Consider the following 15,810-nt stretch of genomic DNA (forward strand, 5'->3'; position numbering starts at 1 on the left):
CTGGTTTATATAACTTTTCCTTACGGCTGATGCTTTGGGTTTTTTCGTCTCATTTAAGAAAACTTTCCCTGCCAAAGGTCATGAAGATGATTTATATTAGCTTCTAAAATCTTTGAAGCTACACCTTTCACTTTTAGTTCTTGAATCAACCTCAGATCCATTTTTGTGTTTGGTATGAAGTAGGGATGTGATCTAGAAGGGAAATCAGTAACAAATAATTTTGGTTGAAATTTAGCAGTAGTAAATTTAGTGGCAGTAATTTTACTACATTCAGTAGTGAGTCAGTAAGCTCTGATTTAATTTTGTATATGACATCTGGTTGTCCCAGTTCCTCATATCAGTCACTGTCACCACTGACATTCAGTGTAGTCTCATACACACTTCAGGGATCTTTATATGTCTGGACTGATTGCTGGCCTCTATTATTTTTTTTCATCGGTTTCTCTCACCCGGATTCCACTGCTATGATCATTATAACTTTCTAATAAACATTGACATATTTTAGGACAAGTTCTTATATGTTATTGTTTTTCTTCTGAAATATCTTAGCTATTCTTGTCCCTTTTGTGGGAAAGAGGCTTAGTGTGTTTCAGGGCTTACAGCTCTGAATTAGCCCTTTTCTTTATACTTGGACTTGGTATTTCCTTACTCCGTGTTTTAATGAACTTCTTTACAAACTACAGTTTATTCAGCATTTTTCCTTATTTTTGCTTATTTTCAGCAGGAGGAAATGGACGATGATCTGTGTAATGTCCTGCCTTTAAATTTTTAAAAAATTATTTTATTGAAGTAAAATTCACATAGCATAAAATTAACTGTTTTAAAGCGAACAATTCAGTGACATTTAGTACATTCACGATATTGTGCAACCACGACCTCTCTCCCATTGCAAAATATTTTCATCACCCCAAATGGAAATCCCATACCCATTAAGCAGTCACTCCCCATTTACCCCTCTTTCTTGCCTCTGACAACCACCAATCTGCTTTCTGTCTTTACGGATTTATCTGTTCTGGATATTTTATATAAATGGGTCATGCAATAGGTAACTTGCATCTGTCTAATTCCTTCCTTTGCTTTTTTTCTTAAAGATTTTATTTATTTATTTATTTATTTAATTAATTTATTTATTTGCTCCCTGTGGAGCAGGGAGCCCGATGCAGGGCTCGATCCCAATCAGAGCTGAAGGCGGACGCTTAACTGAGCCACGTAGGCACTCCCTTCCTTTAGTTTTAATACATTCTTTCCCCTTATCCCTGATCCCCACTCCTATTCTGTACCACTCCCCTGCCTTTATGGTACAAGCTCTAATGTGCTCAATATATGTGCCTAAAGATACCCATATCCTTGTAAAATCTGTAAAAAGCATCTATGTGCTTTCAGTCTCCTGAAATGTTTTCATGATGGTTTGCTCCTTCTTACAACACTACTCTGTTCTGTAGGATACATCACTGTATTTTCCTTATCCGCTAATAATGGACACTGGCTTTGCCTCCATATTCCTTCTATCACAAACCATGCTATGATGATCATTTTTGTATTTACCCTTTTATGGACCTTTGCAAAGATGTATATGTTGCCTGATTTTCCAAGGTCAAACAACTATTTAGGGAAACCTAGGATTTTAACCCTGGTGGAGACATGAGACTATTTTGTAAAAGGCAGGAGGGAGTGGAAGTGCAGATTGCCGCAGGAGAGATTAACTTGGACCCTCTTCCATCATCCTTCTTGAACGGAAGTTGTCCCCTCTTTTACTTCTGTGTAGCAACACTGCATTCTTCTAGCTCCTTCCCTGCTGCTTTCAGACCATATCTTTTCATCTCTCACACCTTTGTGAAGTTTTGGCATTTTCTACCTTTGTGGGCCTGGCTCCCTGTCCATCTCCCTAGCTTACTTGGTGCCATGCATGGATGTGATTTAAACTTCCAAGTGCCCAGCTCTTTAGTATCCCAGCCCAGAAATCTCTTACTCTGCTCTCATTCCATTTCTACTACCTTGCCCGTGGTCACACCTGGCCACCACTGGGAACTGCTCTCCTCCAAAATCTTAAACTCTATTGTGTCAGGCAGTCACTGACCCCAGAACCCTACTTCCAGCTTTCTCAGGCCTCACCTTTGCCGACATTGCTTTTTAACCTTATCAAGACCTTCAGCAACTTGAGCCACTTCTTTTTCCCTCAGTCCTTTAGCACTTTCCGTAACCAATCCAACTTCGTGCTTTCGACACTCCTAGAAAGAGGCTACCGAGCACTATAGAGGAAATGACACAATGGACCGGTTGGCAGAGCCACACATTTAGGATCTCCCCGCTCTGATGCCCCTCAGTAGTTCCTGGTGATCCCTTATGTGCCTCCCGTCAGCATTAGTTTCCTCAGCCTCCCGTGGCTCTTCCACTTTCAGCACTGTCTTCTCACCTCCTTCCATGTCCCGTTTGATCTTTTCTCTCTGCAGATAAGCTTCGCTCCCAGTTCGTTGAAAACACAAGATTATCGGGGAGGGCCTTTCTCAGTTCCATGCTGGCCCACTTCCAAACCTAGTTATATTTGCAGCTCCTTGAGCCTCAGAGAAACAGGGATCTTCAGGCTGTTTAAATTTTTGGAGCATCATTTATCAGTTAGCCACAGTATCTTAAACCTCTGACCCAGCCAGCTCTAGTCATTATTTCCCACAACATGTTTCATAGTTTTCTGATCCTGCGCCTATTTGTATTGTAGGTCTTTACCCCCAAATGCCTTCATTGTAATTCAATATATTTTCCACAACTAGCTAAAAGACTTCTTCCAAAAAAAATTTTAAACCCCATCTCAGACATAAATGGTTTTCTTTCTCAACTGTGAATGGTTTTCTTTTTGTTACCCTTATTTGCCTGTCCCCTCTATTTGTTACTTAGCCCATACTGTCTTGTACTGTACTTGCTCCTGTCCATGGTCTATTTACTCAACTGGCTACAAGCTCCAAGCAAGTAGAGAGGAGGTATTATATCTTTTCTGTAGCCCACATCAATACAAACAAAGCACCTCACAAAGAGTGGGTGCTCAGCAAATATATGTAAAACAATCAGTAATGCAGCCCTTCCATGCCACCCTCCTCCCAGGGCTAATTTCATGTAGATCTATGTGATGGATATTACTAAATGAGCTGCATTTTACAAGTTAGAGAAAACCTACGTAGAAAATTGCAACCTTGTCTTTTCAGGCAACTTCCGTCCTTTGCTTCTGTTGTACCTCTTTTGTTTCCCATCTTTGTAAATATTAAAACTATAAAGTCCACCTCATGCCTGTTAAATAGATTGCTTTGGATGACTGTAGGTCTTGTGATCTTTGCCGGTTGTTGGGATTTATCCCACCAGTATATGTTACCTCATTGCTGTGTTTTATTCCACTCTTCCTTTTACTGTTTGTTTTAACTTCATTGAATAGAGATTAATCCGCACAGTTCAGGAAACTCCTTTATTACAAAACCTTCTTCCTGGTAACAGAATCATTTTGTTGGAATAATTTGTCATTATTTCCACTCTATACCTTGCATCACCAGGATGCTGGGAATTGCCTAGCACTGAAAAAGTAATCAATGTTGGGGTTACATTAAAAAATATTTGGGATGATTGCTTTTTAAGAATGCTCACATGTAAATGATCTAGTAATCCTGAATTTTCAGAGAAAATTGTAATTTTTAGCCTTTTCATAATATCACTAATTCAAAGACCCTCCTTTCACTTCCATTCTTTTTTGTTCTTCATTTATACCTCTCAATAGCTACAACTTTAAATTAGAATTTCACCACTGTGTGTTCTACCTTATACTGAAAGTCTTTCAGTGCTCTAAATAGAAAATGTATTTTAATCAGAATTATTCTATAACACCAAATATATATATATAATTTTATAATTTAATTTATATGTTCTTCTTTTCTAGGTCACAAATGGTTACTTTTCATGGGGCAGTGGTTTAGCTACATTATCCAATATAGATATTCGAATTCCAACAGGTAAGTCATTTGTTACTCATTTTTTAATTGTTAATTATCACAACCCTGGATTTCCAAGACAATTGATCTTAACCAAAAAAAAAATAGACTTTTTAAACATTATAAACATTATTTATAGTTGTTTATTTGCACCATGTAGCTCATGAGCCACTGTATCATTGTTGGACATGACTGGAAATGCTAAGACTTGCTTTTCACTACAGAGTGTATAGACATTTGGACAAGTTATTTACTGTCCAAATAAGCTGTTATCAGCTCATTTGCTGATTTGTCCATTTAAATAATGGGGTAGTTGATTTTTTGTTTTGTTTGAGAAAGGATATAAAGAAAGACTATTTAAGAGAATTATTTTCTATCCCTGAAGACAACTAAAGTTTTCAAGATATTTAAGGTTCAAATGCCCACTAATTTTTATTTAAAATGTCTAGGTAATTGAATAAAAATACATTTTTGACCTGGCCTGATGGCAAATAGGTTGGGATTTTTCTATTTTACATGCATATCAAAGTATCAAATTGGAGAAGATGTCTTAATGCCAACCTAAATCCCTTTCATCCCAATTATCAATTTGAGTCAAAACTGCCCTCTCCTGAGTGAATTGAATAATAAAATTAAAACTAATTGAGATTATTTAGGCAATTATTTCATTGCTCTCTTCATTAATGTCAGCTATTCTCATAGTTGGAAACAGTAAAGCAAGACCTATATCTTTTAATTTTTCTCTCCTTTTTAAAAAAAACTTGTGTATCAGAGAAAGGAGTTATATATTCCAAATATATACCTTATTGCTGGAGACCAAATGTGAGCCATTGATTTTGAAACATCAGCCTTTCTAAATGTATTTTGGTTTTATTTTACAAAGAGGATTCTATGTCCTCCTGTTCTTATCCTTTGATTTCTCTAGGTCAGTTGACCATGATTGTGGGCCAAGTGGGATGTGGGAAGTCTTCTCTTCTCCTTGCTATTCTTGGTGAGATGCAGACACTGGAAGGCAAAGTTCACTGGAGCAAGTATGTCTATTTTTAATTGGTTTCTATTGCTCTGTCATACATCTGATGATCTTCCAAGGGAAGAAATTAGAGCAATAGATTCCTAGGTTAGGAATCTGAGGATCCCCTCAGAAATAGGTACAGCTTTTTAGTAGAAACCTTAATGTCATAAATTAAAAATTACAAAACAGTTTATTACAGAGGTTTAAAATAGCATAAACTAGTATGATTGGGATTGTAAAGTTATAAGTTAAATGGGTTAAATGGGTAACATTCAAAGAAATAATTTGAAAATTCATCCTGTGTTAGAAGAAGTTATAGAAAACTGACATTATTCAGAAAGCTTAAATGCAAACAGAACTGTAATGGTTTGGTGTTCAGTGAAGAAATACCAAACAATATTTTCCAAAATCTTCATAAAGGGCTGAGAAATCAACCATTTCTTTTCACACCCAATTTAAAGTAAACCCTAAAAATATCTAGTAAGAGACATATGGGTAGGTCAGAGTGATATGGTGTGTCACTGTAAAGGCATGAAAAAGGAGATATCTAGCATGGGGTTTCTTCTGAATATTTGAACGGTTGACTTGGGGTCTTCAAAGCACATTGCAGTAATAAAGTGACTCAGAACCATAATATTATATAATTGTTTAATAAAGAGTTAATCCTATTTATTTAGTTCAACCTACCTAGTAGATTCCCCATAAGCAGTTTATGAAGAAATTGGCTACAGCTTATCTAAGAAATTGGATTGTAGACCAGTGGTTCTCAACCAGATGTGATTTTGCTCCTGGGGGAGATATTTTCGGTTGTCACGCTGGGGAAATAGGCTGCTTCTGATCTTGTTGGTAGAGGCTAGGGTTGCTGCTAAACATTCTACAGTGCACAGGACTCCCCTCCCCCTCCCCCAGCCACACACAACAAGGAATCATCTGGCCCCAAATTTCAGTTGTGTCGAGGTTGGGAAACTTTCCTCTAGATCTGTAGATGTTTACTAATATTTTGCACCCAACCATTGTGAACTCTATTGCTGCTGACTCCACTGCTGTTTACACACATATCTGTGTGTAAGTCTTTACTCAAGAGTGAGTAAAGACTATTTAAAAGCATTTTTAGAATTGATTCTATGTTAAACTCCAGTGAAGAGAAGAAAATGTGTGGATGTGAAATTTGAATTGGAAACATCCTATATTTGGTATCATGGACAAAAGAAGGAGACTGAGAAATGTTGAGTGTATATTTTATTCCTGGTGGGCCAACCTAAAAGACAGTAGACATGAAACTATTTAGTGAATATCCAGAAGAGAGCTTGGTAAATAATTGCTACCTGCAGTTTGCTTCATGACAAGTTCCTGGTGATCATTAAGGTCAGGCACCAGGCGGTCTGCCCTGTCACTATCTCCCTCCATCTTGTAGGTTTTGAGAAGTAGGTTTTACTTGATTAAATTGTATTGTGTGACATGTACAACCATAATCAAGTTATTTGGGTTTTATTTTTACCTTTGTTTCACTGTCATTAAAACAGAAAGAAAGAATGGGAAACCGTGACAGAAGAAGCTTGAGATTTTATTTTCAGACCTCTAGGATGTTCTTCTAATCTAGTCTTCTCTAGTGTTATTTAAGATTCCACTTAGGCCAGATCAACTTCCAATATTATCATTAATATCTTTATCTTTTGTTAATGGATAAATAAATGATATGTTACTTAGGAAAGTATTTTACATAATCTAGGGGCACCTGGGTGGCTCAGTCGGTTGGGCATCCAACTCTTGATTCCGGCTCAGATCATGATCTTGGGGTCCTGGGATAAGCTCTGCATCAGGCTCCATGCTCAGTGGGGAGTTTCCTTGCCCCTCTCCCCCTCCCCACTTGCTCTCTCTCTCTCAAATAAATAAATAAAATATTTTTTAAAAATAAGTAAAATAACATAGTATAATAAAGCTTGAAAAATAAAGATAAAGATATCAAAAAAATAAGATTTAAGTAATCTGAGATGTGAATGGGTAGAAATGCATGCACTAGAGTCCTGCGTATTTATAAAACATGGAGCACAGATTCCACTCTGAGCTTCATGAAAGCTAGGCAAAAAGGAAACTAGAGATAAAAACATACAGTTACTCAACTGAGGTTAAGAAATCTTTCTTATGAAAAAAAAAAGAAATCTTTCTTATGGATCCTAATAATAAAAGCTAATAAAAAAGATTATATCTTAGAGATGGAGCCAATAGGATGAAGGTGTAAGAAGGGATTTAAGATAATTCTAAGTATGTATAAGATCCTCATAATTTAAAAATCATCTTTTTATGAACATTTGCCTTCACAGACAATAATCCCATCTCTTAATGGCAGAAGGACTGAGATTTTCTTCAAATACTGTTTGTACTGGCTTAGAGACACAACTCTTAAAAACTAAGTCTCTAAGAGATTCAATAAACTAACACAAATTCTATTTTCCTTTAACTACAAGAATTACTTAATTTTCTTCCATGGTATCCTTAATCTCTGATAAAACGTTTTTTTGGATCAGGAATATTCAGAAGATACTGACCGTCTTTTAAAGAGTTATTTGTAATTACTCTTCATTCCATAAGATGTTGTTGTGCCTAGTCCAATAAGGAAAGGCATAGAAATGTTATTAGAGTGAAGTTAACTTAGAAATGATCGGTATTGTGGTTTGTCTCCCTCTCTGGTTTCGTCTTGTTTCATTTTTCCCTCCCAAACCATAAGAGACTTTTAATGTCAGGAAACAAACTGAGGATTGCTGGAGTGTAGGGGGGTGGGAGGGATGGGGTGGCTGGGTGATGGACATTGGGGAGGATATGTACTATGGTGAGCACTGTGAATTGTGTAAGACTGATGAATCACAGACCTGGACCCCTGAAACAAATAATACATTATATTTTAATGAAAAAATTAAAAAGGAAATGATAGGTTGATGACGTGCAAATGCTAAGAAGTACTATATGTTTGATATTGTTGAAAGCTCAAAAAAAAAAAAAAACTCCAATAAACTAAATGTTAGCATAAGGCATCAAGTGCCTTGCTGTCATTATTTCACCATTGCATGTATCTCTGGTTGCATGAATTTTATTTTTACATGTGTTCTCATAGACTGGCATGAGCAAAGTCCAATAAAGTACTTTGCCCTATTGTGGTGATAAATATTTACTTTAGGTGGGAGAGAAGGTACTGCTGCTCATCTAGGACACACCTACATGGATAGGACCAGGTACACAAAGACCTCTATAGATGTTTCTTTGGAAATTGCTACCTTTGACCTAGCCTGCCATGTTGTAGCCCCAGAAGAGAAAGGTGAGAGAGACAAGGAAGGGACTAAAATTTTTTCCAAAATTGTCAGAATGTCAGGGTTTTTACTCCTGCATCTTGGTGTGCTCAATATTTGTTGAAAAGCAAATGTCCTGGGGTGCCTGGGTGGCACAGTCGGTTGAGCGTCTGACTCTTGGTTTTGGCTCAGGTCATGGTCTCAGGGTTGCGGGTTTGAACCTTGAGAAGGGCTTGGCATTCAGTGTGGATCTGTCTCCCCTCTTCTCTAAAAATAAATAAATTGAAAGAAAGAAAGAAAGAATAGAAAAGAAAAAAAAAGAAAGAAAGAAAAGCAAATGTTCTGCCTGAATGAATTTGTTCTTCCCTAGTTGTCTTAATAAATAGTAATTCCTACTGACATCTTAGGAGCTAGAACTAAACTGCTCTACCTAATGGGCAGTTCCAGTGAGGGAGTCTGGAGTGTGTAATAAGTGTGGTAATCATGTGAGACACAGATATCATTTGTTTTTGGTTTCCCTTTCTTTTCCTTTCCCTCTTGCCCAAGCTATTAACAGTCCTCCTGTCAGGCCCCATATGTGCTGATGTTCTATCTTCTAGTGTCTTGATATAATCAGCTTTATAACAGTGGTTCAATTATTCTAAGACAGGTGAATTGAGAAGTTACTCCTTTTCATGTGACTTTGCCTGGTATGAAGGAATAATAACACATTCAGTCAGCATTCCTGGATTATATATAATACAGCATGTTTGTGTCCACATCTAGCTCTTGTTCTAAAATTTAGCTTGCAAAAGTCACTCTTTCCCATTCCATAAGTATCATCCATGATACTTGAAAGTTGCTAGCTCTCAAGTTTAATTTTCACTCTTGAAAGAAAATACATACAAATCCTGCATGCAGAAGGGAAATCTTATGCCATTTTCCAGAAAAGGATTTTCCATATGACCTCTTTGTTTTCTTTTGTGGCTTTCAGTGCTGTTCACTGCCACAGTGAGTGGTAGAGGATGGGTCTGGATGTGGTCCTGGTGATTTTCATGTAATCAAATAAGATCTGATGTTGGAAGTCAGAGATAATTCTATTGATTTTGGAAGAGAAAAATAGTCCTCCACCATTGAATTTGATTAAACATATTACCACTGTGTAGAAGGTTGTAGAGGTGGTGTTTAGAAGTTAAGGACTATGAAGGACTATGGAAAATGAAAGAGCAAGATTTTTTTTTAATTTGTTCATGGAAGATGTCTACCTACAAAAGGAACCATATCTATTTTATCTTTCTTACTCTAATACTAGTATATCTTTGACATGCAGATCACTGTGTTAGTTGCTAGGGGAAAATAACTGAGCAAAACAAGTCAGGCCCTGTTCTCCTGAAGCTTACTGCTTAGCAGGGAAGGCCACAGGAAGTAAGAAAATAATTCCATAAGTAATTATTTGGTTAAATTTTTATAAATGCCAGAAAGAAGTACAGGATTTTACAAGAACAAATAATAAGTAACTTAACTGACTTGAGTCTGTGGGGTCAACAAGGCTTTTTTAGGGGAATGCATAAATGAGTGATAATAATTGAACTTATGTTTTAAGGATAAACCAAAATTAATGAGTCAAAAAAGTAAGGAGCTACAATGTAGTGGAGATAGAAAGTGGGGAAGAATATTCTAATTCTTCTTCAGTCTTTCTGTGGTCTGCTGTAGTACCCTCTTCCTTTACATGGCCCTTAATTTATAGCTTTGATTTCAGTTCTTCCCTAAGTATTAACAGCATACCAATGTACATTTCTGGCCAAGATCTTTCTTCTGAAGACCTAATGACTCCTCCAAAAAGTCTTACATAAGCTACCATATTGGAACATATCCAAACTGAGTTCATATCCCTCACATCTCCAATACCTACTTCCCCTGTATCTTGGCAGGATTGTGTCCCCACCCACTGAAATCAGTTGGTGGATGCCCAAGTCAGAGCTCAAAGGTTCAACCTAGATTCTTCTCTCTCTCTCCATTGCCCCCACATCCCAACCAATCACTTTCCTTCTGTGTGTCCTTAACATTCCTATGCCTATTTTAATTTGCCTAGTTCAGGAGAATTGCATTTGTGAACTATTCACTGTAATAACTCCCTCACCTTTCTTCATACTTCATACTACATACTTCATACATCTCCTAACGGAGATGTACCTTTCTGACATGAAAATCTAATTACCTCTTGCTTATAATTTTTTTTTTTATTGACTGGCCAAAGCATACAAGAAATATTCTAAAAATCTTTGCATACTATACCAGACCTTTCATGATCTGGTCCCTGTCTAACTCCTTAAGCTCTTATCCTGCCATCCCTGTACCCTTACTGTTGTGCTCCAGTAACTCTGAATTGCAGGCATTTCCCAGAGGCACACATTTCCTCTGTAATGCCCTTCCTTAGATTGTTAGCCTCACTTTTTTCTAGTCAACTCACATATTATCTCTTCGACAAAGCCTTCTCTTATTCTTCTGGCTAGATTGAAATGTACCTTCTCTCCTGGTCCCTCTGTATTTTGTTTAAGTAACTAATGTGGATGGTCTCCTTAGTAGACTGAGATATCCTATATCCAAAGCCTGTTGTCTTTTTCTCTTTATCTGCTTCACATCTAGTCCAACCCCGGGCTCTTTTCTATTTTTATTTGTGGAAAAACAGCACTCTCCCATCTCTGTCTCTATCTCTCTCTCTATCCTGTCTCTGTCTATCTAATCTCAACCTACAGCCCCCTTCAGCTACTACTCTAGCCCCTTCCTTTTGTAGATTAAAAAAAAACAACCTTTACTCATTCTTTCCATTCCTCTTATACTCCTCTTGCCTTAGCCCACTGCACTCTGGTTTCTACCTCTGCCACTCCACTGAAACTATTGAGTCCATCAGTGGCATCCTAGTTTTTAAATTCATCGGGTACATTTTGATCATTATGTTACTTGATCTCCTGGCCACTTGACATTGTTGCCCATACCTTTTCCTTTAACAGGTCTTCTTGCTCAGTTTCCACTCAGGGTTGAGTTTACCTCAAAGCATTTGCCTGCTCCTCTTGGTCCTTTCTCCAGTTTCTCTTCCTTAGCCATTTATTAAATAGTGCTGTTTTCCAGGTTCTGACTTTGTCCCCTTCATTTCTGCCTCTGTATATACTCACCAGGCAATCAGATAGCTTCCTATGAATTTAGTTTCCTCTATCTGGTCCTGTACCTGTATTCTATTATGAAACAAGCTACAATTGTTGGAAGTTATTTATTGACTTTTCACTAATTAAAGTTGGAATCCAAAGCCCTTGATATCTAAAGCATATATTAGAAGGGAAACATCACTACAAAGTCTTCATTTGTTTACCAGCTCTCTCTCCTAAGCTTCAAATTCTGCTTCCTGGCCATGGTCATTCTGGAATCCCTGGGGTACCTCAAACAGAATGTGTCTGATGTTGAATTTGCTATCTTCCCCCAACATACATACTTCCTCATCTGTGTTCCCTGTCCACAACTTCTTCCCCTCCTGTAGCCCCTCCCATCTTGGTATCTTTGAAGGTGTCCACTTCTCTTCATTCATTAACCATTACTCTAATTCAAAGCACTGCCTTCATATCTTGATTACTGACCACTTCCAGTGGTCTCTCTGTCAGTCTAGTCTTGCTCCTCCAATTTGTGTGGTCCATTCTGCAATTAGAGTGATATATCTAAACTGAACCTATCTCACTCTCTCTTGTTTAAACCCTTTCAGTGTTTTTCTGTTGTTCTGAAGACAAGTTCAATAACTGTAAAATGGTTTATGAGCCCCTTTGCTATCTGGCTGTGCATGCTTTTTAAGTTCACTCGTACTTTTCTTCACTTGTCATTTACACACACATTTTAGCCATGCCGAATTTACATCAGTTCCTTGTAAGGCCAGGATCACTCAAGACCATCAGTATATGTTTTAGTGGGTCTGAAATACTCTTCACCTTTACTTCATCTAGCTCACTCTTGCTTGCCCCTCTGGCAGCAACTCTGCTGTATACCCTGGCTTCCCAAAAGTGGACTGGATGTTCTTCTCCTAGGGAGATGATCAATATATACTTTAAAATTGATATTGAATAAATATAGTTGGAATTTAATGAATAGTAATTGAAAAAAACTGATGCCTTACAAATTCATATGTCCAATTTGGGCTGACATTTTCAAACATCTGGTGAGCATTTCATGCTGGCTGAATGGCCAGTAGGCAAATTAATCCATTAATTTTTGCCATACACCTGCTTTTCTTCATCTGTTTTCCATCTTCCTCAAATTAACTAAAACCATTGAGGTCATTCACTGGCTTTTTGCCATTAAAAAATCAAATTTCTTTATATCTAAAGCACATTATATGGAACTATCACTTAGGGGAAATTGTATATTTCATTTTTGTGTGTGTGAGCAACTTAAGTTAGGGAATAATCATTTTTGAGAGGGAATTTTTAGTCTGAGATAGTTTTTCCTGCTTCCATTAACCATACCAAGATGTTATTAGCAATGTGCATGCGTGAAAATCTTGTCATTAGTAGCTCAAAGCTAGACATCACCAGGCAACGTACTTAGGTATATTTTCTCCACAAAAGCCTATGGTGTTTTCCAAAGCCAAATTAGATCTATTTTGGGGGTTCCATTGGACTTTAATTTTGTGTGTAGTTTTTGAATTCAGGTCTTTTAGAGGGATGGAATTCAATTACATTATTAAAATTCAGAACAATAAAATGAATAGGTCTTCAGGTGTCTTTTTCTCCCATAACATAGATATAACTAAATGTTTTTAGACAAACACCTTTTTGTACATAAATCATATCAAACAATAATTAATTTTACCTAAATGTTGCAGTTTGACCTATTGTACATGTCTGTCTTTCTCACCAGTTCCTTAAGGGCCAGGCTGTGTCTAAACCTTTTAAATTTAGAGCCCCCAAAATGTTCTTCTTTTCATGCCACAGGGTAGCTAATTAAGAATTTAAACAGATTAAATTTGAGTTTTAAAGGTAGGGAGGCCTTGGAGATACCAAATCCTTATACAGACTAGGAAACTATTCTAGGAAGATTACCTAAATTTATACAGCTTATTGGAACAGAGTTGGGGTAGAACTCATGTCACTGTATGAACCCAGATTTTGTATATAATAGAACAGTACTGTCTATCTTTTGGAAGCTTACTAAGTAATTATTTCCTAGCTGATGAAGATGTAAAAGAAAATTATTATCTGTCTGGTTTGTCTTTGAAATTAATATCAAAAACCATTTGGGAAACAGCTCTTGAATATGTTCAATGTTTATTTTATTTCCAACCTGATATATGCACACATTCATTCTATATTTATATTTCATAATTAATGAACATTGTTTGCCATACTTGCAGTGTAAATGAATCTGAACCTTCTTTTGAAGCAACCAGAAGGTATTATTTCTATTTTAATCTGCGTTTAATAAGAATAACTTTCTTCCTCAGACTTTACTTAATACTCAGTCTCTTACTCCTGGTCATTTTATTCATTCTTATAGTGTACGAAGTTTTTATTAAAATATGCCTACATATTTCCAAAAGCAGTGGTTCCCAACATTTATAAGCTGCTAAAAAAATTAACTTGCCAAACAAAAGGGCCCATTGTGTCAATGGTTTTCCTCTCCATGATTTACAAAGTTCTCAACTTTGGCTGAAATTCAAACTGTTCTTTCTTAGCAAATTGGTTTTGGGACTTCATAAAATAAAAATGCAAGAATATGTATATTGTTTATGAGTTAAATAGTGATGGGATCTGTCCATAAGCTGGAGATAGGAGGACTGGGGGGAGGGGAAGCAGACATGGCAGAAGTTGGGAACCACTGTTTTACTCTACATATGGTTATCTAAGAGACTACTAGCATACTGTGTATCATCATGTCTTCTAAACTCCTAAGACATAATGTTTCAGGATGATCACTGAGAATTTCTAATTACTCTTTTCCTTAACCTTACTATCTTTTAATCTTGATTCCTTAATTAGTACTTACAGACCATGAACTAACGGTGGAAGTGTGACTTTAAAGCTGACTCCTTTCTTACCCCAATCCCATCGTATTCTTTATCTTCAACTCACATGTATTTGTTACTGCAAATTAAAGCCTGATGTATAGACATCTAGTAGAATTTGCAAGCCAAAAAAAAAAATGGGGGGAGGAGGAAGAGGTTACAATTTTTAAAAAATGAACTATTTCAATATGTTTTGAAATGTGTAGTTTTTAAATGTGTGTTATTTCAATATTAAAATGGACTCCTCGATATATTATTCTTTGTTTTGAAATAATTATATATTACCTATTACCTTAAAATAAGCTAATGTGATTAAGCCACAGACACAGTACCAATTCATGTCTTTCTCTAAGGTCTGCATATAAAATTAATAATTACGTAAAGTGCTTTTAATAAAAAGTAAAAAGCTGTGGCTATCAGAGAGAGTGTGTTGCTATTTATCTTTTAATTATTTTAAAAATTACAGTCATTTGAGAAAGTAAATTTTCAATTTATTTAAACACTTCTTTAGCAAAGCAAAATCAAATTTTGCACATTGGAAGAAATTTTGATTAAATTCAAATCCTTTTAATTTAGGTGAAATACTTAACCTTTAAATAATAAGGTTGGTGGTTATTAAAATGTTCTTTCTTGGAAGTGTCCATTTCTGAGTCTGAGATATTTTATCAACTTTTATTTTCCTTAGTTTTACTAAAATACACACAGCACAACACCCTGGTATAATTTTGGCGTTTTGTTTTTCTTTTCCATTTTCCAGTAGGAACAGGTATTCTGTGGCTTATGCAGCTCAAAAGCCTTGGCTATTAAATGCTACAGTAGAAGAAAATATTACCTTTGGAAGTCCTTTCAACAAACAGAGGTAATTTTGAACGTATAAAATTTAGTACTAAAATGAGAAACTATTTCTAATCCTTATGTTTGGTCCATGGGAACCTTTATAGCCATGACTTCCTTTTTCCCTGCTTGCCTGCCTCCCTCCTCACCACCAGGTCTTCTGAGTCAACTTTTTAAAGAGAAGTCTTACTGGAAGTCTCAGCGCATCTTGTACATTTATTGAGAACAACTTGTACACCAAAACTAAATAGCTGAAATGGAATTGGGGGGGCAGGGGGTGTTACTGAAGTTATTGGTAAGTAGAAGGAAAAAAGCAAGGAGCAGAAGGAAAGTTACTGATGGAAAGAAGAATAATGTAGGATCTGAGAGGTCTAGTTACTGAGAGCAGCCAGAATACGCCATCTCTCAACCATCTTTAAATACCACCAGAGTGCACAAAGGCATAACCCTTTCATGAAGCCATCATCTCAGGATTGGGTCTTAAAACCTTAAGTCAAACCTTGAAAGTTAAGAATTAGGTCAGGGGAGAGAGGCATGAGGAGGGGAGGGAAGAGGAAAACAGATAGTATGGGAGGAAGAACCTAAATTACATGGGATCATTTGGGGCTGGGGGAACAAACCAGTCAGGAAAGGATTTATGTGTATTGACAGTGGCAAACTAGTTTATAAATAAAAGCTGAAATGATGTAGTGGAGT

At 36.6% G+C, this 15,810-nt stretch overlaps 1 protein-coding gene across 8 annotated transcripts in view; it reads left to right on the top strand.

Annotated features, from left to right (window-relative positions):
- ABCC9 (ATP binding cassette subfamily C member 9) overlaps positions 1–15,810 on the top strand; it is a 138,092-nt gene that overhangs the window by 56,010 nt on the left and 66,272 nt on the right. For 6 of the 8 annotated variants that reach the window (XM_027594393.2, XM_027594391.2, XM_027594397.2 and 3 more), the window contains 4 exons: positions 3,914–3,986; positions 4,891–4,996; positions 13,630–13,668; positions 15,038–15,139. In XM_027594393.2, the coding sequence (XP_027450194.1) occupies positions 3,914–3,986; positions 4,891–4,996; positions 13,630–13,668; positions 15,038–15,139 (320 nt within the window). The remainder of the gene's footprint in view (positions 1–3,913; positions 3,987–4,890; positions 4,997–13,629; positions 13,669–15,037; positions 15,140–15,810) is intronic. The other 2 variants (XM_027594395.2, XM_027594399.2) reach the window with 1 other exon arrangement.

This window comes from Zalophus californianus, chromosome 9 (assembly GCF_009762305.2).
Source record: "Zalophus californianus isolate mZalCal1 chromosome 9, mZalCal1.pri.v2, whole genome shotgun sequence".
NCBI lineage: Eukaryota > Metazoa > Chordata > Mammalia > Carnivora > Otariidae > Zalophus > Zalophus californianus.